This window comes from Thermobia domestica, chromosome 12 (genome assembly GCF_964235325.1).
Source record: "Thermobia domestica chromosome 12, izTheDome1.hap1.1, whole genome shotgun sequence".
Classification (NCBI taxonomy): domain Eukaryota; kingdom Metazoa; phylum Arthropoda; class Insecta; order Zygentoma; family Lepismatidae; genus Thermobia; species Thermobia domestica.
This window is the reverse complement of record NC_137465.1, coordinates 162616509-162642934: the sequence shown is the minus strand read 5'-3', so window position 1 is coordinate 162642934 and position 26426 is coordinate 162616509. Positions and strand designations below refer to the sequence as shown.

At 32.5% G+C, this 26426-nt stretch overlaps 1 protein-coding gene across 1 annotated transcript in view; it reads left to right on the top strand.

Annotated features, from left to right (window-relative positions):
- The window catches only part of LOC145666167 (uncharacterized), a 172674-nt gene that overhangs the window by 109971 nt on the left and 36277 nt on the right, over positions 1–26426 (top strand). The window contains exons 3-4 of the mRNA XM_081733246.1: positions 2511–3327; positions 9265–9362. Coding sequence (XP_081589372.1) covers positions 2511–3327; positions 9265–9362 — 915 coding nt within the window. The remainder of the gene's footprint in view (positions 1–2510; positions 3328–9264; positions 9363–26426) is intronic.

Here is a 26426-nt window from a genome sequence, read left to right as displayed (position 1 = left end):
TTTAATTAATTCATATAAAAAGATTAGCATAGCATATTTCAAGAGAATTACCCCTCTCATAGAAAATACATTGAAATATCGTATTTTTATCACGTATCAGAAATTTTCAAATAACTAATATTTGGGAAATGTAGTAAGCTTAAGTAGGATGTAAAATATATAACAATGTACTGAAATATTTAAGAAATCTATTGTCTCAATATTAAATCATATTCAGAGATCTTCAGCAGTTATATTACAATTCAAACATTTACTCTATACATTTCGTATTATACACAGACCAAATATTCGAAGTTAAATGGCGCGATACTTTGGACAAAAGTGGAACAGAAAATTGTCACTTTACCAATGTTAAGATACTTTTTATAATTAAAATAATAAAAAAAACAAACAGTAAATTCTATGAACAGTTACCTTTGCGGTGTACTTATTCAATAATCTATTAGGCGATTTCTTAATTAATTTGTTAATGTACAGTGTATTGTTTCTCTCACATTTATGAAAATCTGTTGAGTAAATCATTGCGAAAGTTTAAGTTTTTCAGTCATATCATGGAACAAATATCTTTACTACCTTAATAGAATAATTAAGATATCATTTGAAAGATACCTAATACGTGCATTTCACTATCGCAACTTGTAGATTTAGGTCATTATCTTTGGCTTCGGTTATCGATAAAAGAAACAGTTGAACTCAAAATTACAAACTGACTATTCATGTTGCAAATTTTTCTATGACGTCGCTGTCCATAAATAATATTGTATTTCATTTAAATTTGGAAATAACATCTACGATTTCCTTTCCAGTCTATGTTTACTTCAATTTATTTCAAATAAAAGCTTAATATTTGTAATCATTTTATTTTTATCTTAAGAGTTCTTGTAAGTCTCCAATTTTAAAAGGAAGAGAATATTTCAATGTTTTAAGTCGAATGTTCAAATTTGACAGAGTACCGTAGACTTGTTCATATTAATTCAGACTTTTTTAAAAATCGAATAACAACCAAATGACTAAACTCAATAATTATTGCACAATAGCCACATTCAGAAATGGAATATCTGAAACAAATTGGTTCGTTATTTAGCTAGATAATCCAGTTGAACATATTTTTGACAGTAAAATATGGTAAAATACAATGATTCTATTAAATTTAGAGTAAGGAGAGACTAGTGACCCAATCTTAATCAATTTAGAAACAATTTCAAAATTGATTTTTGATGTTTTCATTAAACATTAAATATAGCAATAACATTTGTTTAGAACAATCGTCATAGTTGTAATAGGTTTTCCTTGTTTTTCCAAGAATTATAAAACTCAAAAAGTTACAACTTTTAACATTATGTAAAAACATTCTGTTTGAATTGTAAATTACATGCATTTCTCTATCTTTATTCAATCATATAATAAAAGGCATTAAAATCTGTTCTACACTTGAACTCATAAAGTTAATATAGGTATGTTTATTGTATAATTATTTTGTTTATTGTTCGGTTCACACGCATCTTTTATACTTTCTCTTTCTGAGAAGAGGCTTAATCAAGAATAGATTTTGCTCCTCTCGTAATTAATATACACTATCCAATTGTCTAACATGTAAATAAGATGAATACAATGTTATCGGAGTTAGGAAGGGCTTGGTAAGCAATTCCTTTTCCTCAATTTATTTTATGAAGGGTAGTGCCCTTGTACTTATAAATGAGAGTAAAGAATACATATAGAAATCAAGTCAAAGGCGAAAGTGTTTGAACTATCCATTCAAAATTTCTTTCAGGTACACCTATGTACTTAAAGATTTATAAGTTTCAACTCCCTATCCTATCATGGACATAAATGCGAAAGTTATCAGATTTGATTTCCATTTTAGCGCTTATCAAGGACTGAACTAAACGTGTAAGGAAAGTATCTAGATCTATACGCGATACGTTCTTTATTTTTCATCATATTAAAAGTTAATTAAAAAATGAGAACTTTACTTTCATATACATTATTGTTTTAAAATAAGAACCTAAATCAAATTAACAAAAGTAAGCATTTTTGTGAAATTAACTATATTTGCTATAGAAACATTTCCCAAGAAAGATCCTGTAATATTATCAAACTATGTAATATGTAATCACATTAAACTATAAATTATCTTGATAATTATATGGAAGTTTGTGACATCGCATTAAAATAGGTAAAATATTGACTCTTGAGATTATTAGACATACAAACCACATAATACTCATCAATTTAAACAACTTATCAAAGTAACACAGCAGATTCAATTTTACTAAAGGAAGGTCTTTTAAATCTGAGGAAGATTAAATTAGGAAGACCTTGTGTAGCAGTCTAATAAAACAATTATGGATTATTATTCATTCATAACATTATACTAGCTTAGAAAAGAACATTCTCTCTGCTTTTAAAAATGCCTTTCACCCTTCTTCTATAGAGTAGTCTATTGTAGTAGTGATAGATCTCAGTGAAACACTAATAGTAGCTGTTTTTTCTGTCTTGTTTTTTTGCAGCCCCATACTTGGAATAGCCGAGTTCGAGTTCCTCTACAATTCAACTGAGGAAGGGAATGAGTTGCCTACGTGTTTAACTAGAGCTCATACCAACTGGCGGTTGTTTTTCTTCATTATGACCATATCTGTTTTCTTCCTCCTGCCGTTCTGCGTTTTGGTCATTCTATACGCCATCATAGCATGTCATCTGATGGCTGACCCAGGCACTACGGTGTCTGTCAACAAAGGTGAAAGTTTCAATCAGAGAGCCAGGAAACAGGTGGTGATGATGTTAGGGACAGTAGTACTCACATTCTTCCTTTGTTTAATGCCATTTAAGCTATTTACATTGTGGATAATCCTCGTACCTCATGAGAAACTCAATGAACTCGGTCCAGAGGCTTATTATAACATCCTTTGGTTCTCTAGAATCATGTTATACCTGAATTCAGCCGTGAATCCGATCCTATACAATCTTATGTCGTCCAAATTTCGTGATGGGTTTATGAGATTGTGTGGCGTTCGTGTGCGTGAGAGAAGGCGCCTTGGGCGTAATGGAACTCTGAATACTACTTCTACATCCATATCATACTCCAGCTGCCATCAGAACAGGTCTCCCGAGTTCTCTTGGAGAAGCAGTGTTACACGATGGTCTTTAGAGTCCAGAACTCCAAGTCTGAAGGATTCTCCGGAAAGATCAAATAATAATTCACCAAAGAACACTTCTAGTCCACATTTCAATGGTTCCCTCAGGCGATCATTAATCATTAAGTCAACTCTCGAGAGACACAACAGTACCTTTGGAGGGTGCTCATCCAGCAACCAACATGAAAGCTATGTTTAAGAATTTTAATTATAAGTATCAATCAATGCTCATTCTTGCCTGTAATATCACTCTAGTATCAATACATAACATTTAAAAAACATATATCAGCCATAGACTTGAAAGAAGATACTTGTGATTGCCAGTGGCATTACTAGAGTTGGTGTCTTATTATCTCATGGTTTCTGCGAATATATTTGTATATAATACTATTCATGATCCTTAGTAATGTTTTAGTACTGATGTAATCTTCTGTAGGAATCTGGCTTATTCATCATAAAAAATCAGAGTGTCTCATATTTGAGAATATTAATGATCATATTAAAGTGAACACTTGCAAGTGAAGGCACAATAACTTAATTCTTGCATGCGTATAGAATCTCTAATCTAGTTCTAAAATATTTCTTTCCGCTTCTTCATTTAAGTTTTTGAGCCAGAGATAAAAAAAAAACACTAGCTACCCTATCATTGTCTTACTGGGTAGTTAACCCAACAAGCCAGGCAGTTAAAGGAATGACCAACAACCTGCCATCTGATACAACAAATAAGACAAGTATTAAAGTTACTAGCTAAATATATTATTGAAATTTAAGCAGAGCGAGAATGGTTACATTGATATTTTTAAAGAATCTTCATAAAATATTGCACTTATTTTGTTTTTATGTCTTTAATGACACATGCTTCTTTATGCATCTTTCGTACCTCTAGTGATGCCACTGATCTTTGTTCAGGTGATAAGTTTAATTACAGTCGAAAAATATGGTGAACAGTTTTAATAGATAGACTACGCTACTTGTTTCCCTGACAATTTCGCAAACTTATTTTCGCTGTGTATATACACAATGATGAGATTTCGTGTAAGTTTTGGTGATTTAGCCGAAAGACAAAAACACTTGGACATTCTTTTCCCATTAGTTGTAGAAAGTTTTAATTGGCAGGATCCCCACTTCTATAGAGAAAGAGTAGGCAATTGCTAAGCATCTTCCAGTCTTACTGACTCACTTCGATCACCAAACATTTTAATTGGGTGCTATTTAAAAATATTTGAGCAGGATTGTGGCAATTTACAGATGAAATTACTCACAAAAAAAGCATGTGTTTTGAAAAATATTATATATACGATGTAATTTTATATCAAGCGTAAGAGCTAAAAATTGTGCGTAAAATACCTCATAATAGCGATATAAAGGATAACAGCTATGAAGAAAAATAATTTTGTAGAGCGATTTTTTAAGTTCAATATTCTTTTCAATTTTAAGGCCGTATGAGGTGTAAAGCTTAAGGAAGAATATGAACTACATTAACTTTAACTGAAATTGAATCAGGATCTCCTAATGTGTAGATACACGTACAAACTACACAGTCAGAAGGAAGCTCACTTGCAGACCAAATACAATGCACTATGTCTATAGAAAGTACCAGATATGGAAAATGAGATTTTAGTGTAATTTATTAGTATCTACTTAGGTATAAAACAAAGTTAGACTTATATTTTAAAAGTATATAGGTCTTCATAGGAGCCAACAGAAACACATGTGCTAGTAGCAAACAAATTATGAAATGAATGATAATTCAAAAGCATTTAGTTCTCTCTTATATAGATTACGAGTACAAGGGAGTGATAAATTATTTTAAACTTCCCTATTTACTTCACGGGATCACCAGAAATGTGTTGTAAAAGAAAATAAATTTTGGGATTGAGAAATTTCTTGAATGGATTTTTAAAAATCGGGAGTAAATGCAAAGAGAAATTAAGCTAAGGTTACTAAGTCTAACATACCCAACTCTGTTCTAGACAATGCTGCTTCTGCTATATTCTGCTTTATTAGCCCACAATAAACAACCGGAAGCTAACTCTAATTAAATCTAATAGGTGGAATGTTTTGTGGCCTACAGGGAACCTCTCTTTAGGGAATAAAAAGATTGATTGCATTGAACTTAGAATTTTTATTGAACGATTACTGGTAGTTCCCCTAAATTGAATCTGTATTTAGTGAGTATAATTTCACACTATTTATTGAAAAAGGCCTTACTAAGCCATAAATTTTAGCGAAACCTAAATTTTCGAAAATTGCTTCTTATTACTCTGATATTCTTCACCTATACTTTCAATTGAATGCACGAAGTCGTAAAATATTACGTTATTATTTTATAAATTTTAATACGAAATATTCTGAACTTAGTTCAAGAGACTCGAAATTGTAATGTATCACTTTCATACTTAATGCACAACGTGATAACTCAATTTAAATTCCTCGAGAATTCGAAAAGTTTCACTGTAATATTACCAATCTGTCAGGTATTGAAGAACATTGAAGCATTTTTCCTATCATATTGTGAAAATATATTATGTTACTTATGTCACTTAACCTGAAAACATATCTTCAACATATCATACAACACGCACAAAATTGGGCCAATCTCTTAAAATCCTAGATATGCCTGGACTTAATACTCCCACAGCAAAATGCATTTGTAAAGTCCAGTATTATCTCATGGATTCGCTATCTGGATTTTGCTACCCCTTCTTTTCTCCTTTAAAAACTGTACACATTGAAAAGTCTTGCGTTATGAATCACTTTCTGCATCGCACCCCTCTGTCATTCAGCCATTCAAAGCTTCTCACTTCACCTCGAAGTATTTTTCAACAATTATATCACTCAAAGGTTTATATGTCGCTATACGTCGTCCGTTAGTAATGCGTTAGAATATATCATACCTATATGTAATTATTCCTTAAATCTTCTATTTATCGTTAGTCGGTCGCTCTTAACGATACTATAATGTTCTCATTTCTGCTTTCAGCATTCACTATTAGGCATTAATCTTCTGCCCGTGTATACTCCACGGGCAACACTTTATCCTTAGCTGGACGTTTGCTGTCCTCGATACATTGAACACCTTGAAAGAAAGACGATAACAACACATTTATTCAGTAACTACGTTCATAGGTTGTCAGGTCGAGTCACTTGCATGCTCATCGTTTGTTCCACATCTAATCCCCTAAACGTTTTCTTTCCTTTTCTTCTATGAGTCACAATTTTAGTTCTTCTTTGTTTCGTTATAATCTCATGGTTTCCAATAACTAAGTAACGTCCAACTAAATTAAAATGATGAGGAGTAAATATGTTTCATACAAATATTTATTCCATTCCTTTTTATTTTCTAATTTCCACGTACTAACAACTAACTTCTTTTTTTAAAAGGTTGCTTTAATGAACTAATCCTCCACTCGCACTTGTGAAACAAAGCCTTAGTGTCGTCATTCATCAATAAAATTTAACTACACATATATATATATATATATATATATATATATATATATATATATATATATATATATATATATATATATATATATATATATATATATATATATATATGACCGACAGTTCAGCTATCCATGATTGCACTACAGTCTACAATCTTCTTTCTTTCTCATTTTCAAATAGTGTAGTAGGTCACTGGCCATAGAAAAGGCGTAAGTTCGGTACCCCATCTCGAATAAAAATAAAAGGTTGTCCTTAAATAATCTTCCATAAATAACAGAAAACAAATATTAGAAATCCACTGAGAGGTTTATAAAATATATTGGACAGAACTTTGGGATGAAAGAAAGGTGATCAAAGGAAAACATACTCCATCAGAACCAGATAAACTTTTACATAAGTTATCGTGGAGCTATCTGGGTATGCATGAAGATCTAATTAGGAGATTAACTTCAGATATTTATTCTTTACTTGTAAGTAAGGGGAGTTGGATTGAGCTTGTTATTCTTTTGTTTTCAAATCGAAGCAATAGGTATAACTAAAAAAGCACGGAAGAAAACAAATGTTATATTTAATGAAAGTCAGGTTTTTCGTTTCGAAAATTATCATGTAATAGTCACATATAAGCACACCGGTACGTACATAAGTGTGTACAGTCGAATTATAGATACTCGCTCTAATAACGCTACTTTGCTACTGTTCGCCTTTCAGGTAGCTTGTCAATTGCATGATGCCTTTATACGTAACAATAGAATGCTTATGGAAATTGTGCTATAGAGCAGAAATAATGCATGTCACTTCATTTTGTTCAGTAGTTATAGTTGCCCACATCACTGATATTTGTGTATTTCTAGTTCTACACAACAGTTCGCTGTAGTTTCAGTAGACACACAATTACCTCTTAGGGCTGGATTAACAACAAATATTTTCCCTCTTACCTCTTAGGGTTCGATTAGCGGGAAGCAAACCTAGGACCATCTACACTAAAATAAGACGAAAAATTGGACTATGCTTTATAAATTGAATTAACTTACCCAATTTTTAAATGTCACTGAATTCCTCTACTGAAATACTTGTAAGATATTTAATTTTATTTCTGAAAATAAACAATTTTTAATAATTATTGTATTGATTAATAAAATTAAAATTTCTTTAATAATAATAAAGATACGGTTTATCTCTTTTTCTACCATATTTCAATTTGCAATCGATTCATCGTCCATTGGAAAGAAAACTACTTTATTTTATGTTTCCGTCACAAGATACCTCTAAATTCTATTTTTTCAGATTTCTTAGTTATCTTTTTCATATTTCTTACATTAAATTTATATTCTTTTGTATCCTAAACACAGGCACTGTATTATTCTTTATATACAGGGTGTTAATGAATATACCGACAAACTTTAACAGGTGAATCCTCACATAAAAATAAAAAAAAATATTCACATGAACCTATGAGCAAAAGTGCATAGTCTCCGAGCTATAGTCGTCCAAAAGCATGGAAAGGCTACATTAGAACTCGCATTATTCCGAATACGAAAAACTATAGAGAAGCGATGAAGTCTTACGTACACAATCCAAAAACGCATGTCCTGGCGGGAACTCATGTGGTTCGGATTCCACGTTAATCAGCCTCCACGTCTCATATATCCTCGCTGCTGAACTGGACGATAAACTAAAATCAACTCAACTCAACCAAAAACGCATGGTTCAACAATGTTCAACGTGTGTGCAAGAGCGTCTAATTTCCAAATGTGCTCCAAACAGAATTTTCGAATATGCTCCTACTTCAAGGCGAGTCCAAAGTAAGCAAAAGGTAAACTTTGACAGCAGTGAACACGGTTTGCATCGGTGGGAAATCGGAACTGTCACAGACTGTCAGCTTCGCGGTTCCTCGGATTGAGAATAACACGTGATGTTTCATGCTTATTCATAAGTTTAAAAAATATTCCATGTGAAATCTACCATGAAACAACACATTACAGCACGCATTAGACCGGAATCGAGGAACCGTCAGATTAATACTTTCGACTTCCCGCAAACGTATTGTACGAGGGTCATACTGAAAGTCGTGAGCAACATTTTTTTCACAACAGTAATCTTTATTTGTAAGTGAAACCAAATATATCATTTCAATCTACAAACCTTTCTTTCACATTTCCACATAGTCTCCGTTTTCTTGCACACATTTTCCCCATCATTCTCCAAGTCTGAAAATAAATTTTCGGTAGAATTCGGTTCCAGATGCCCGTAGACATTGACGCACAGCTTGCCGAATATCCTCCAATATCTCGTAGCGATGGCTTTGCATCTGTTCTTTCACAAAACCGAAAAGATGGTAGTCGAAAGGTGCCATATCGGGGCTGAAGGGAGAATATGAAAGTGTTTCCAACCCAAATCTCCTGATCTGCTCTATAGTGGCACGTACAGTATGAGAACGCGTATTATCCTGTTGAAGGATTATCCTTTTCCAGGACGTTTATCACGCAAGGCACGACGGAGCTTTAAAAGTGTCTGGATGTAGCGGGCAGAATTTAGGTTTGTTCAAGCTCAAGAAAGTAAAACAGATTGCAGTCCTATGCATCCCAGAAGACGCTCCCCATAACTTTCTCTATTGATTGCACTGTCTTCGCTTTCTTCAAGTTCAAGTGATGCCATTTCATACTATGTCGTTCTGTTTCAGGTTCATAATGATGGAACCAGCATTCATCTCCAGTCACAATACTCGTCTAAAAATCATCACCTTCATATCGAAATCTCTGAAGAAGGCTTTGGGCAGTGGTTAGTCTCTGACGTTTGTGGTACTCGGTTAATAAACGTGGGAATCAACGGGCACAAACCTTCCGATAACCTAAGCTGTGAATCATTTCTTCACCGCACTATGTCCAACACCAAGTTTTGCAGCGATTTCATTCACAGTCAAACGCCTATCTACCCTAATCAGCTCATCAACCCTTACCTTGTTGCGCTCCGTGGAGGCAGTTCGAGGGTGGCCGCTGCGAGGCTCATCTTCGATACTCATGTTTTCATCCTTAAAATGTTTCACTCACCTTCTAACACTGCTGGCACCTATGCACACATCTCCATAGGCACGGTGCAGTCTGCGGTGAACTTAAGAAGCAGATTATTCATCTTTAACAAGGAATTCAATCACAGCACGCTGTAGAAACGAAACATTGCTGCCCGCCCGCCACCCTGCCTGTGGTCACATGCTAGTAACAAACAACGTCAAACAACTGTGTAGATTGAGATGATATATTTGGTTTCACTGGTTGTGAAAACATGTTGCTCACGACTTTCAATATGCCCCTCGTATATTGACTCCTGTCAAGGCTTATCTTCTGCCTACCTTGGACTCAGCTTTACGTTGATACGAACTGCCAATTCACAGTTTCTCGTCTTCTCTAAATAACGTGTGTTTAAATGCAGCTTTTCTATACATTTGGACGAATCTAGGTCTGAAACTATGCACTTTTGCCTACTTACATATCTATATCTATCTATCTATCTATATATATATCTATATATCTATATCTATATATATATATAGATATATAGTATACATCTCTAAATTCCTTATATGTATTATGTCCGAAGTCATACCCAGAAAAAAATCAAGTGAATTCATTTTTGAAATTAATGAAACTTGACAAAAGGAGTCCATTTATGACTTATTAAAAGCTAAAATTTAAGTTTTTGCCATTACTTAGGTTTTTTTTTTTTTTTGCCTGGTTTTGTTGCAAAGTGTAGTTTCCTTAACCCCATTATCAATGTGATTCATTTAGATGGTCAAGTTATTTGTTTTCGATTCATCATCAATGTATAATTTGTTTTCCAAAGATCAAATTGACACATGTAAAATTTATAGCTTCTATGTCAGATCTACAACCACATTTGGAATTTACACACACACACTCAAAATAATAATAATAATAATAATAATAATACACTTCTCATCTTTGTAATTAATATCTACTCATATATTTACAGCAACTTTCAAATATATATGGAATATCAATAGGAAAAAACATTTACAGGACATATTCTATAATCATCATAAATGATATTTATGTATCAAGAACTTTTTACAAGCCTTATTATAATTTAGCGAGATTCAGGATAGGTCAAGGCAATTGATATGTGTACTAAGAATTATTATTTAAATGTGCCATTGTGTTTATATAGCCACATTCAGAAATATAGCAAGCTCATAATTTAAATTTACACCAGATGTATAGAAATACGACTAACATAATAATTAAAGATTTTGAGATGTTATATTGTTTGTTGGCTTGTTTTCACATGTACATTATAAACAAGTTTAGATCATCATTATTGATGGTAGTATAATAGTAGTAGTAGTAGTAGTAATATTCCTGAGAAATTGAACCCATTGTAACCCTCCGTGAACACATCACTGACACCATCTATATAGTGCTAATTGGCAAAGAAGCGAGAAAGTCACAGTCGATTCCAGTAGAAGCGAAAGCTTTATACCTGCATTGCATGGTGTCCCTATTGTCGGTCGTAGATGTAAATAAGCCAGAATTACTATTCCCGTTTTATTCCAGTAAAGGTGCTGTTATCTGTGGATAGTTATTTACGTAATGAATGAATTTAAACACACTCCATTTAAAGTTTCGTATGAATTAAGTAAGAACTGAGTGTATAATTGAATTTCTGAATTTGTATCAGCTGAAAGATGGATTCTTTAAAAAATCTGGGTCCACGCGAATTCTAGCTCTACATCGCGAAATTTCTAGCTTTTCATTCTTTGAAGGGCTGCAATGTTTAGAAAATCTGTGGCCATGGAATTTGTAGTCTTCCATTCCTGAAAGGATTGGATTAGTTTAGAAAATTTGGGTCGTGGAATTTGTAGCGTTCCATTTGTTAAAGGATTGGATTCTTTAGAATATCGGCCCTGGAATTTATAGCTTTGCATTCGTTAAATAATTTAATTCTTTAGAAACTCTGGGTTCATAGGATTTGTATCTTTGCGTCGCGGGACTTGTAACTTTCCATTCGTTGAAAGGTTGCATGCTTTAGAAAATCTGGGGCCGTGGAATTTGTAGCTTTTCTCGTTAAAGGATTAGATTCTTCAAAACCTCTGGAACACAAAATATGTATCTTATTATTCCCTGAACGTTTAGGAAGTTTATTGATGTAATTAAAGAGAATTAACAAAATTACTGAAACTTCCTTTGTTGGAAATAGTTGAAACCATTTCAACAAACTAGAGAAAAAACATAGGCTAATCATAAGCTCGTATTCTAAACTAAGACAACAATTTGTGAAACTTACTTTAGTCTGTGCTTATAAGGCTCACTAACCTTGTGCAGCAGTTTTTGTTCAAATAAATACATTCACTTCTTATTGCAATCTGATTGAAATTAATTCAGAGTCATAGTGTAGTTGTTGAGTTGAGTTGAGTTTAACGTCCCGTTCAGCAGCGAGGCTATATGAGACGTGGACCTACTGATTAACGTGGAATCCGAACCACATGAGCTCCCGCCGGGAATCGAACCCGGCTCTCCCAAGTCATAGTGTAGTGTTTGATATTAGTAACATTGGTGAAAAATCTAAATATAGTATATACAAAAAAGAAAAAAGAAATGTGTTGGAAATTCTAATAAAATAGGTTTAACTTTGTTTCATTAAGAGAATGTAGCATCACACTTCACCTTCCCACTAACTAAATTTTGTTCAAGAAAGTTCAGGCTTACATTAGATTGATTGTTTTGGGGTTTAATGTTCATATGTCAACTTCAAGGCTATATGCGACGTTAATCTACAGTTTAACGCAGGATCCGAACCACATGATTTGCCACCGGGAATACAACCTGGGCCTCTATTCTACTTCTTCTTTCTATCCTTCTGTTCATTGTTTAAAGTGACTTTCATAACTTTATGTTTCTTAATGATATTTACACAAAATACATTATATCGTAGTACTTCTCAAAGTAATAATTTATTTACCTAGGTGAAGTACAGTTGCAATTTCAGTTTGAAATCTCTCTAGGAATAATTAGTTAAAATTTAAAATACCTAATAGTAATTTATATCATTAACTTCGCTACAGGAAACCTGAAGAGCATGGACAGGTCAAATATTTTTTTCGACTTTAAAATTTTGTATGTACCAATAGAATTAAACAATATATATATCACGTTATTATCAATAACACAGAACAAGAGTTAATCAAATGTACGAGACATGACTTTTTATAAATTGTCCCTGTTGTACGAATGGGGTTGATTTATTGTCTTCTTTCTCATAACATCATCAAGAGTTTCGGATTTAAATATAGGAATGAATTAATAGTTTATGTACCGAAGAAACAATTAAAAGAGAGTGTTATTTAGTCAGATATAGTGATGTGAAAATGCAAGATGAAATGTTGTCCCCATCAAAATTTTGGTATATCTCAACATTACGCTTTAATTAGGCAGATTTATATTTAGCATGGCATATCAAGAAAGGAAAGAAAAGTAATATTTGCATCTCGTAAGTCCTTGTGCTTTATCAAATTAACATATCACTTATGCTGCTGCGCACTATAAGGCAAGATCAATTGATTTGTTTAAAATTTAGTACGTGAAAATTCAATCTGGTTTCCTAGACTGATGATAACTCTTTTGAAATGTCTATTTCTAAAACCTCAAATAAACCACTCACCGTGTTTAACGAAAATTACTGAGTGTACACGAAATTATCGTCAAACATACTTTCTAAGGTAAAAAAGTGTGTAAGTTGGGGGCGGGAAAAACATTACTCCCCTTCTTCATGACCCACAAATTTTGTCAAACTCGCCACATTCTTAGAAAACTTATTGTTAAATACACAACAAGTACAGTACGTGCTTATGGAAAATTGTAGCTTATTATCACTAGTAGAGTGAATCATATCTGGTGTCTGCTAATTAATTTACAGAAAAATGTGATTGATAAAAGAGTAAATCCGTTATACCTTCACCATTATTCACGATTGCCCATATAATTCAATACTTCCAATCTCCATATTTGTTACGATCTTCTTGCAAGTTAGAAAATCTCATGATGAGTAAATGTATTGTATAGAGTAAGTGATAAAGTTTGAGAACAATTTCGTGAATGATATTTTTCGACTGTAATTATGAAAGAATGTAAAGACTAGAATATCAAGTATTAGTTGTATTTGTTACGATACACTGTTTTTTTGAGATTATATAATATATACGTAAGTGTGAATGAAGTTGTATTAAATAGTAAAAATATATATTTAAAAAGTATAAGATAACCAAAGCTATATGGATTGCTTCAACTAAGTCAAGAAGGTTATTGTCAGAATATAGAGAGTCATTTTATTACTGTAATAATTTCTCTGGTACATCTGGTAAGATTCAATCTTTTAATTAACTATGATTATAATCACAGTAAATGTATTAGTTCTCTAAATGTAATAGTATTTTATCACAGTAAATGTAATAGTATTTCAATGTACTACAAAAGTCGTCATCGAAGAACAAATAAAGTAAGTTTGGCATTCGAACCTGTTTGAGCTAAACTTGTCTGAAACAATCAATTCGTTATTATGAAATAATAGTGAAAACTATCATACTTTTAGTGAAAACTATCATATTTAAAAAAAATTCTGGAGAGACTCCAGTCCATTGGATACATGCCACAATGTATTTTTCTCTGGATGGTGGTAACATGAGCTATCTTGTCTCCTTATGTGAAAATTTATAGACAAATATTAATTGATGATTTATGGATTGGTTTTGGTTTACTTTTTCCTCAAGGATACTGTTAATTAGGCACAAGTTTAGTTGTATGATATGTCTTTGAACCTACATCAAAGATTCCGGTGGAAATACATATCTACTACACTACCGACTATATTCATTCAACGGCTCTTACAATCTGCTGATACATTCCTATCGCTGGCTAATTACATGCATAACCATCTAAAGCTCGACATTTTTGGAAGGCAATTAAATCTACTTTAAAATATTTTTAAAAATACAATAGAGAGAGTATGATTTCATTCTGCTCAAACCTAGGTAGCTCTAGAATGTTACACCTTTCTCTTCAGCCAGCGATGTTTAGATATCAATTATTTTAAAAGAATAATTAGATGTGTTGTTTGCTAAACAAGATTTATGAATAAATATATTTCTGATTAAGTGTTACTTTGAGGACTAACGGGTCAAAACTTTATTTACTTATACTAAAATTTGCATTAAAATACGTGAAGATTCTTCACTAAGCAATTAATTGTCAAGTTCTAAGTAATTTCAGTGGACGTGAGAAAAATGTGTATGTCGACATAAGGTTGATAGTTTTCGTAAACTCGAATCTAACTACAAAAGTAGAAACCACTAGGAAGTTTTTCAGTTAACTATTCGGCCATGATTGATTTTACCTAAAGATGGAATAAACTCTCCGGATTCTTGTTAATCTTTACCGAAGAAACGCATAACCGTTTACAGAAAGTCTCATTTAAAAAGTTCAATATATATTAGCAAACATAGGCTTTCATTGGTTTTACAATCCTTAATTTATGAATATAAGTGGCAAATGAAATGGTAAATGAAAACAAAAAGCTTCGATCAGTCACTTCAATATTCCGTAAGTATCTCTTACATGGTTTTCACAGTGATAAATCTTTATTTACGAAGCTACATATAAATCAAAGCTATTTCCACCCCAATCATTATTTAACACCTCCTGCCTTTCTGGTCATGAATATTAAATTGATATACTTGAATGACAGATTCATATATTCTTAAACAAAATGTCCAAAGATCCAAACTTTTTCGCTGTTAGGTCCCGCTGATTTCGTATCCTGTGAACATAAACGAAATCCCTCCAGCAGATCAGTAAAAGATTTATAGTTCGTAAACATGAAAACGAAATCTCCAAATGTTTAACACCGTGGGACAGTTCAAAATAAATATATGATAATGTAAAAACGTCTCATCTCTGTACCTTATGTCAAGGTTGAATTTTCAGAAATATGATATGAAAATCTCCCGGATAAAAATATTTGGAGTATGTCAAGTGGTTGTGTGAAACAAATGCAGTAAGTAGAAGACACAGTGTGTTTTATTTTTAGGAGTGCGTAATTTTTAACTGTCCTATTGGTATATGTGAACTAATTCATGTATAGTTTTCTCACAACTTCCTGGAAGTAAATATGAACAGGCGGATGAGATAATTAATTTCATATAAACTCCCCTTTGAAATTGAAGTTTTTAAACTTACGAACGATCAACATAAGGTAAGATTAATAACACTGACAAATTTCCAATCATTAGATCTAAGGATTTCAAGGACACAGTGCACATCCAGTAATACTTACGGCATTTTGTAGAGGCAGTTAAATCTTTGTAAATTGATTTAGTGTTGACATGAGACAGGCGATAGTTGTGCTATTTGCTTTCTATATTTTTGATGTTTGATTATTTGTAATACCATTTTGCTACCAATAAATATGTAATAGCAATAAATATGTTATTCTCCCAAAACACTGAATCGTTACGCTACCTTGCAACTAGTTTCCAGTATTTTGCTCTATTGGTTACTTTTGTAGCGTTGTATTGTATTCCTTCATTCATTAGTTTATCTTTGCCAATGTAGATTCACATGAAAATATTCTTGACAAAAAACCGTAGGAAAATTTAAACATTTTACAGTTGGTTTATTTATATTAATCTGTTTATGGACCCATAACAAACGTAAATAAACAATGATGTACAGTACAGTCGCGATCAAAACAGCTATGTACCGCTAAAACAGCAGGATTGTATTTTGTGTCGTTGAATGTGTCATTATGTTTTTGAGCATTAGTTAGCTATTATGTCGTGTAACATTATTCTGTTGTACGTACACCCTTTTGAAGATTCACCGTAATTTGAAAAACTCGGAACATGTATAAGAGTGCATATGTGTGGCACTTTTCAATTAGTCTTAGGTTAAGTTACTGGACCAGGTAATTCCCGTACAAATTAGGTTCTGGAATATTTATCTCATCTTCCAATGATGTCTCAAAGACACTATGGGTACTGTCATATGAATCAATAACATTATAGTTTAAATCATCCCATTTTGTAAACGATACGAACATGAATCGAATGCATGTTACAACTATCTTATCTAATGACATGAACTTTCATAGAAACAGAATTTCTGTAAGGACGATGACCATATTAACTAGTATTCTGTAATTCCATTTGCACGGGAAAATGTGAGAATTTTTTTTATCACATAGTTACGTACTGTAGGAAATATGTGCTCAAGTATTTGTTTCTCCATGATAAAGAAACAATTGTTAACAGATTATCTTTTTAAAATATAAACTCTCCGTGTTCTGATGATAACCTATGTATCTTTCCACTAATATTGCTCAAAAATAACTATATGAAAGCAGAATATCTAAATTTAATTTAATAATCATGAAGGAGAAAAATTTCATAAACTCTAAAAGAGCCATCATGATAGTAGATGTAAAATGTCTTTTTAGAAACAAAAACGTATAGCTTCCATTTTCCGTTCGTTGTTTAAGCTAGAAGTTAACTATCATGTTTGATGTATCAATGTGAGGTGTACTAAGTAGAACATTTTCAGAAAGAAAAACTATATAATATTTTCGTAACTATAAAATCTTATTGTGCTATTTTGCTAGTTATAGGTAATATTTATTGGAATCATAACATGCTAAGATAAAAGGCCAAGAACAAATATTTATGTTTTGTATTACAATCATATTACAAATAGATAATATGATTAAACTGTACGTACGCCAATATTGTGAATACATTAAAACGCATATGTATACTGTGTTGACATTGTATATGGTGCATGCATTGTGATATATTTTCTATCTGAGTGTCTAGAGATTTGATCCCAATATACTATCTGAATGTGATGATAATGTGATCTGTAAGAATTCTCTCATGATCAAAATTTCTTTCGACGAGTTGTCAAGTCAATATTGATCAATCGTTGAATTAACAGGTACAATAAAACTTTACAAATGGTATGAACAAAACATTACTTGCATTTAACATTTCAATAATGGCTAATTTGATCAATGAACTACAGTTCAACCAAGAAGAGAAATATCTAATGATATTACAGAAAAATTCTAGTAAAATGTTATTAATTAATTATTCAATAAAATTTACTATTGGTAAATGTCATAACAGGTCTACATATTAAATATGCATACACAACTAACAAACAATATATTATTGCTACTTTGCTACTTTCGGTATCAAGTTAGATATACTGTTTATATCATAAAATTATTTTCATTTTCCCTTCGTGGTCGAACTGTATCAATTATGTAACAAAAATGTAGTTTTCTTTTTGTGTCAGTATTCATGAATATGAAATGTATGTGTGTATGAACGTACTGTTTCAGTGTAGACAAAAAGAACTTAGTACCTATATGTTTGAGAAATTTTTGTGTAGTCTAATATTGCTTAGCTTTGGAGTGTAGGCAATCACATTTCAGAAAGAATGATTGTGAATAATCTCAATAATGTAAAATTTGTTTCTACTACAAGAAACTACAAAAGTAAATAAGGTAATTACATAACTTTCTATTTCATGAAACTTATAAACGATGTGAGGTATTATTTACAAGTATCAGGAACATTGTAAGACCATATCAACTTCTATTAGTTTAAACAAAGATCGTTACTCAAGCAGTGTGTAAGTAAAAACTGAATTAGAAGTTGCATCAAATAATGTTATGTAAGATTTTTTATTTATTGGAATAAATTTCAGGATTGGAAATCTGATCAAAACAATTAGATAACAAATACTATTTTAATTCTCTAGAAATAAAAGAGGGTATAACCACTAAAATAAAGCGGGGTACGTATAACATATTATTCACTTCAGTGGGTTTAATTTCGTTATTGTATAAAAATATAGAGCTCTTTTCGGTATTTACGTTTTAATTAATACTTAAAAATCATTGATAATAGAAGTTATTTTAACTTATCTATTACGATGTCTACATTGAGATAAATTTAAGAAGTGTCTTAATCATCGTCTTTCAACTTCTAAACGCACTTTGAACTAAATATTTTCAAACGATAAATATTTATTGTATATGCTATTAAAATTAATTATAAAAAATAGAAAAACTTTCAATTCTATTACTAAATTTAAATCAAATAGAAAAAAATCAGAAATTCTGAAAAAATATTTTTTGTGAATACTGAAAATTTGAAAGTATATGAGTTTTTAGATGGATTCTTGTTTCAGCAGGATTCTAACCAAACCAAATCGAGGAGATACTTTCTTATTTACGAATAGTCTTAAGAGTTAAGATGTGTGTTTAAACATAGAAAATATAAATAAAACCTTAACTTTTGTTACATTTGTAATATATTCACCTATATCTTAAACAAGTATTAGATGTGAGATTTGTAACTATTATTATTCTCAGTATTGAGAAAATGTAATATTTTATGCCGATACAAACAAATTATATCTTAAAATGTTTAGTGTAACTAGTATACACGAAATACATAGTTTTTACTAAGAAATTAATTATAACTTTGCCTACACTTCAAATCCTTGTTCTATGTGTTTAACACAATTATGTAATAACAAAAGAAACTCTTTGTTGTTTTGTAGCCCTTCTCAAGAAAGACATTCCGCATCAAAAGTATTCTTCACCTAATTAATAATGATTTTAGTTACGTACATTTAAAAAGAAACTTCTTATTTATAGACTGATTTGATAATATCGAACTACACCACCATGTAATTTAATTAATTTGTTACTGTATTTCAAAAAATAGTTGTTATTTAAAAATAAATAAAATTTGGTTAATAAAAACAACGTATATCTGTTGTTAATGTTGTAATCATTTATTACATTATTATTATCATCTTATATTTCAGTCATTCTTTCCGTTTTATTACACCATTGAACGTCCAGAATGTTGTAATGTGCGGTATACATAAAATTTGTACTTCATAATATATAACTTTGCGAAGTCGAATGTAGAGATGAGATCGACAATGGTTAGAATAGAAACATTTGCAGGAATTAGGATGATTATCTTCAGGGAAAATGACCGTGAGGTGCATGGAAAGTTGAGTGCTAAGTCTATTGGCAAGATGTCTTTGGAAAATCAAACATAAATAGAAATACGTAATGTAAAACAGAAACTTCAAAAGATGAAGAATAACATGACATGCCTCATTGGTAGACTTTTGTTTCTGTAGATTAAATCCTGGGATTTTTCTTAAGGACAAAGACAGTGTTTATTACGAGAGTTGCTGCAATTAAAAAAACATCGCGATAATTCGAGATATTGAGAAAAGAGTAGATTTGTTGTAAATATGTTTCTTGTGAAAATTGTTCTCCTTTGGCAGCTGCGAGTTTGTCTTCGCATGAACTTGACAATTGTTTATTGATAAGAATGATAGAGTAGAATCCTTATCCATGCTCCTTTGTAACAGACACTTGTCAGTATGCACGAACTCATACAAGATAACTAATCAGCATTATTGGACTTTTAGTGTTATTTTGTACCGTCTAAAGATGTATGAAAGTATGTAGAACAAAGTTGCTATGATTGAACTGGGTCAACGACTGAACCAAAACTATATATTAAAAAAATAATAACAGTAACTGCCCATTCACAACACTATGATTGAGATTAAATGAACTGAGACTGTCTGATACCGATACATGAATCTGTATGTGAGTTAAGCGTCGAAGATTAAGAGTTTAGAAAGATTTCCTTCAATGTTTCAAACTGTTTGACTTAAATGGTATAGTAATATTTATATGAAATAGACAAAATTAATTCAGTATTATTCCAAAACTGTAGTATCTAACTCAGCTATGTATCATATAGAAGTTCGAAATTTTGTGTTTTCTTACATGTGGTGGCCCATATGACTGATATGAACGGATCAACAGAGCTGAAATCATGGGCATCGAAGACATGCTATAGGCGAGCGTAGCTACTGGAGAATAGTAAAGCAGTCATAAAATGTACGGCGGGAATTGAAAATATCAAAATTGATTTATATTTGTAGTATACCTAACCATATTTTTCTTACTTATGCCGTATATTCACCAGGGGCAAAATTTGAAGCTTCAGAGACGGTAAATTGTTTTTCCTGATTTTGATATATGTCAAACGCGACAAAGCGCAGGCTCACACCAGTTTTCTTGTGCGTCAGTGTTTGGGCAAAAGAAGGTTTCAGTCCATGAACACCTTCATATTCGCCAGCTATGACCCCACTCAATTTCATGCTTATTCTTAAGTTCAAATCTGCTCTTCACTTGGGGGGGGGGGGCGTTTTGAGGATGTTGCATGGATTCAAGTGAATATGACAGAGGTGCTAAACAGTATTCCAGTGGATGACTTCTAGGGCATTCCAGAGTTTCTACTACAGGACCAGTTACTGTGTGGCTCGGTAAGGGATTATTTAGAAAACTGACGTGGTAATTAGTTTTCTAGCTCTGTTTGATGTATTATTTCGAGGTAGTTCACCAACGTATTGAACACACTATGTATGTGTACCTAGGTATATTCATTTTATCAATAATACAATAATGTTGTGCATTATGTGGTTGTTTTCCCTGTTGCTCAGACAAAATAGTAGGAATAAATGGAGAATTGTGCTAACAATCCTATCCCGGAATTTTGTTCTACAAACTGGGACTCTGATCTTGATTGCACAGAAATTAACAAAAGAAAGCAGCCTGTGATGTTAAGGGTCAAAGGGGGTGTAAGAAGAGATTAAAATGTAGAGAATAAGCTAATCCATGGTGATATCTGCATCCTACATCGTATATTCATGAGATCTTCATAGCATTTAACTTGTTAACAGGTCCAATTGTTGAACATTGTCTTCAATTATTATTCATGTGTTTAGTGTATAACGACAGAGAGTCTCAGGCATTTTGTAGGTTGCGGAGGAGGGTGTAGGGAGTGCTCAGAGACTTTGTGGTTGGTCTCATGGACTTGCCAGCACTTACAAATACTGACATCAAGTTAAAAATAACCGAAACCAACGATCCAGTGGCAGCTATTAAAAGAATTAAAACATACAGGAACATACAAGAATTAGAACCTTAGGTAAGGTTTGTTTCCTTAGATTTAAGCGATAAAATGTTACTTTTTTACTCACGTGACTTCCCTTAAGAGTCGCCACTGTTGTATTTTCATCTAGACGTTCCTCAGCTTAAGATTCGAGATCTTTATCGCTTATTATGCTCTCTGCTTTCTTATAAATTTGTACGTGAGAATCGTGAGATTTAATCGAGCAATAATTATCCCATTAAATTGCTTCAAGTAATAATAATCAACGTAGCAAAAACCTAAGCACAGTACTACTCCTTCGTTTCTACAAATTTGCTATTTACAATAATAGTTTGAAGGCATATTAAGTACGTTGGAAATGGGTGAAGTATGTGGCTGGCTATTAAATTACATCCTGCTGTGGCAGCATCTTGCTCACGTGTGCAAAGCACAAGTATTTCTTTTTATTGCAGCGTATGACTGGACCGGTGTTGAGCAATTGGCCATCTGGTACAGTTGATTTGGTTGTATTTCTCTGGATAAATACGATTATGCATTATTAATTTGACAAACACCAGCAGTGCTACATACAAGAAATTTTACTATTCACAAGGTATTATCATTACGCAGTAAATCATACTCCACACTCGGTTAGAATTAAAAAGAAAATCGTATATCACCACTTGTAAGGGAAATCCTGTTTGTACTTTTAAATATTTTAAACTTCTTGTATTTTGATTTACCAGCTTAAATCCAAGATTTCACTTATGATTTCATTTAAATGGGAAAAAGTGTTTTGGGAGAGACAAACTTATATTGGTAATAGATAGTGAACAGGGCCGTATTAAGACACTCCTCCGTTCTAGGCTATACTTCCGGAACCGCTCCTTCTCCAAAAAAGATTTTATAATACAGTAACATAGGCAAAATTTTCTCAAAGTTGGGGGTTCAACCTCCTAAGTTCATATATTTTCAGGTGTTTGTATGCATATCTTATTATGGTAAATGTTTATTTTCACATAATATTTGCTAAGGGGGCGTTAATCCCAAAATTTCCCTTGTGTACGCCACTGTTGTAATGTAATTTGAAATATATTTCTTCTACTCGCCGAATTTGAAGAGGGAGTGGTTAATGTCCATTTTATTTTAACACGTAAAGAAAATTGTGCATTATCGTCAAACCTTTTTACTTTTTTTAAAAAAAATTATTGTAAGTTACAATGACCAAATTGTCGTTGATGATAATGAATCCAGTACTTAGACGCTGCTTTACAAAGTGCCTTTCTTCAAGACGTTTATATGGCAGGCTCACTCGAAAAAGAAAAGGCATATTATAATATGTAATGCAGAAACGCTCACATGAGAAAATTCTGCTGCAAAGAATTTATTTATTCTGTAATATATAAAGAGGGGAAAGAGAAACCAAGTATGTGACGTTCAGAGCACACGGAAATCAAGTTCAATCGCCAGAATTATGAGGAAAAGGGGATATAAAGTTTGTACGGTACGCTTAAGTACAAGAAAAAATTAACAGTTTTTAATCATATTATAAGAATTATTTACATTATTGTTGCATGAACGAAGGGAGCTTCAGATAGAGATCTAAAAGATGAAATATGTTTTAAATGATTAAAAAAGAGCTTAATTTTTTTTGCACACTAAACACGCCAGTTGCTGCTCTTAGGCTTTCAGCCTACTTAGCCAGAGGCTGACGCAGTGAAGAATATAAAAAAAAAGTCTGGAAAGAGAAATAGATGGAATCTACAAAATGCTATTAAATTCGCGTTTAACTAAAAAAAAATCTACAAATCAGGTATGTATAAATATTTTATCTTGGTTATTTTTAACTTGATGTCAGTACATATCAGTTGATAGATTTCGCAGCTGAACAAAGTGAATGAGTGTAAATCCTCATGTGCAGTTTTCGAGAAAATTATTTTTAACGTAAATATTGATCCAATAGCTAACCACTCCATCTATTAAGGAAAAACTGATCCTAAAAAAAATACCCTCGTCAAGCTTTACATTACTACACTAGCAAGACATAGTATGGTTAATGAAATACGAGTATATCCACATTTTTTATTAACACTTACCTTTTTTTGCGTAACTATGATATTGTCCAAAGATGATATATAAATCAAACGAGAGATGGCGTTGAATATAACAGAGTGACTTGCATGAGGGTGAATTCTCATGCATAATTTGTGAGAACATCGAGAAATATGAATTTTTATGGCGCTAAAATATTTGTCGTTCGTTGTCAATCTGACTCAGTTGATACTTTTATTCCTCTAGATAAACTTTTATTTATTTATTTACTGTATAGGAAAAATGTATGTTGTTGAATAGTAGATTGTATTTATTGTTGTTTAAGTAGACGATGCCACTGGAGGTGCGCCCGCTCACTGATTCCTTCCTCGAACGGCGGACATGTTTTGCTATCTTTTACTGTTACTCCTCTTCTCTATAAAATCCCACTTTTAAAACTGGAAGCGAGAGACTTCCGATTTCAATAGGAGGATTAAAGCCATAATTGAACCTATTCTTGGCACGGAATCAGAAGTTGTAGCAAATTTCTACCGCTTCAGGTTTTAGTAGAGTGCTATGGGTAGAGAAGTGGGTTTTATTCTTGGGTTGCTAAATCTATATCTATTCTTTTTTTCTCGGTGGCTATCTATTATCATTTTCTCTTCTATTGCGATTTACATTAAAACCGAAAATGTTAAATTTCTACCACTTCCGGTTGGAATAGAAAGATAAGGACGGAGATATAATCCACTCTTGAAGCTCTGAATGCGTAATTAGAAATATTTCTCGCTATCTTTTACCATTTGCATTCTGGTATATATGCCGACAGAGATGGACGAACTTAGCCATTCTGCAAGACTTCCATTCCTTATGCATAGCATAATTTAGTTCATTTAAAAAAAATGGAGATAGTAGATGAACGTTTTGGTTATTATATTCTAGAGAGCATAGTAGTTCAGTGCTAGAGTGCTTACCTCTGGTACGTGGAGTCTCTAGTTCGATCCCCGGCCAAGTAAGTTTGCGGTAGACAATATCGTGTCCATGGATTTTCTCGGGTTGCCCCCATTTCCTTCCACAATTTCATTCCACCAATTCTTCCATCATCATTCACTTGCTTTACTCATCCGTCTCCTTTAGCCTATAGGGCATATTCGTGGGCCGTTAAACTGATTTTTTTTTTTTTTAAATTATATTCTATATTTTTTGAAAACATCCGAAATGTCCGAAATTTGACGGAAATAGTAATAATCGTTAATGATTGATGAAAAGTTAATTATTACATAAGCACTGTTCTAAAAATACGAAAGTTTTAGGAAAGTATTATGCTAATAACCAACAATTTCAATGTGCAATTCGTTGTTGTTGGGTTGAAGTTATTCTTTGATCTACTTCATTAATCTTTATAGATCGAAAGAAAGACTCAAAAGTGTATGAATTACTTGAATTGCTGGCGAAAGAATTGACCAGTTCCTGTCGTAACAATGGAGAATATGTGATTGCTACTGGAATTTATTCCTGGTCCAGCTACCTCTGTTCCATTCACGCACTGGAATTTGTAGCTTTTATCAGTTTGGCAGTTAATCCATAGAGACCAGTGTCTCCTCGCTGTATGTTTCAATTTTATAGCCACCAATATATCAGGAAAGGTGATGCAATACTATGGCGAGAAATTCCAGAAAAGCTCTGCCGTGGCATGACCACATCCCTAATTTAGTAAGCTTAGCCCATTATCGTCGTGAAATGGTGTCCCCACAGGAGCTGTTAGGCATCGGTGGAGAACCACTCTCATATCGCTTGCTTCTGAAGGAGGATATATCCTGGTCTACGCACTCTTAGCTTTCTACATATATATATAAAAAAAAGGATCGCGATTTGTTTTCTAACTTCATTTTTCTAATGTGAATATAAGGGAAACTTCAGCCACATTCTTCTTTATTCTTATCTTTTCTAAGCTGAACTATTTGTTTCTCCAAGCGAGCACAAAAACAGTATACCTAAAGGATCCTAAAGGATACCTAAAGAAAACTGTGATATTTGATCCAAAGTCAACATAATATTTTCAGTATTTATTTATGAACCCAGAAAGCAGTTTATTTCTTTCTAAGATTAAAAAAAAATCATAATTGAAATGTTGAGTTCTTGAAACTAGAATCTGGTTCGAAATAAACTGCTGAGTTTATTGAAGATTGTTAAATAATTAGTAAATAAAAAACAAATCTTTTAATAATTATGTCCAATGTTTATGTTCTTTAAGCTAAAGCAGATAGATTATTAAATTACGTAATTGACGGAGGAAGTATTACAAAATTACAAATGTGTGAAGAAGGGAAAGAACCTCGAGGCTGTACTGTATAAACCAAGTTTACTAGAAAGAATCTTGTATGTACACTCACAAAACGGGTATAAACTCACAAATTGTAAAATAGAAGTAGGAACCTTCATACCAAAAGTAAGTGCTCTCTACTTTCTAAGCCACTGTATCCCATTTTCAGAACATGGTTTTTAATCCGTCCATACGTTATGTTACAATTAAGACATCACAGTGACGTTCCGATTAGTATGGTTGAACTCAAGAAAGGATTGATTCCTGAAAATACACGTCTTAACGGTATTTATTCATAGGAAGACATTAGAATTGGTTGTAACTGAATTGTTTGGTGTTACTATTTTCAACACCTCAAATGTCACTCCCAGCGTTCAAATTACACGCAATTTTTGTTAAGTTAATCCTTACTACCTGGAACGTCTCGTGTGATCAGACGCATTTC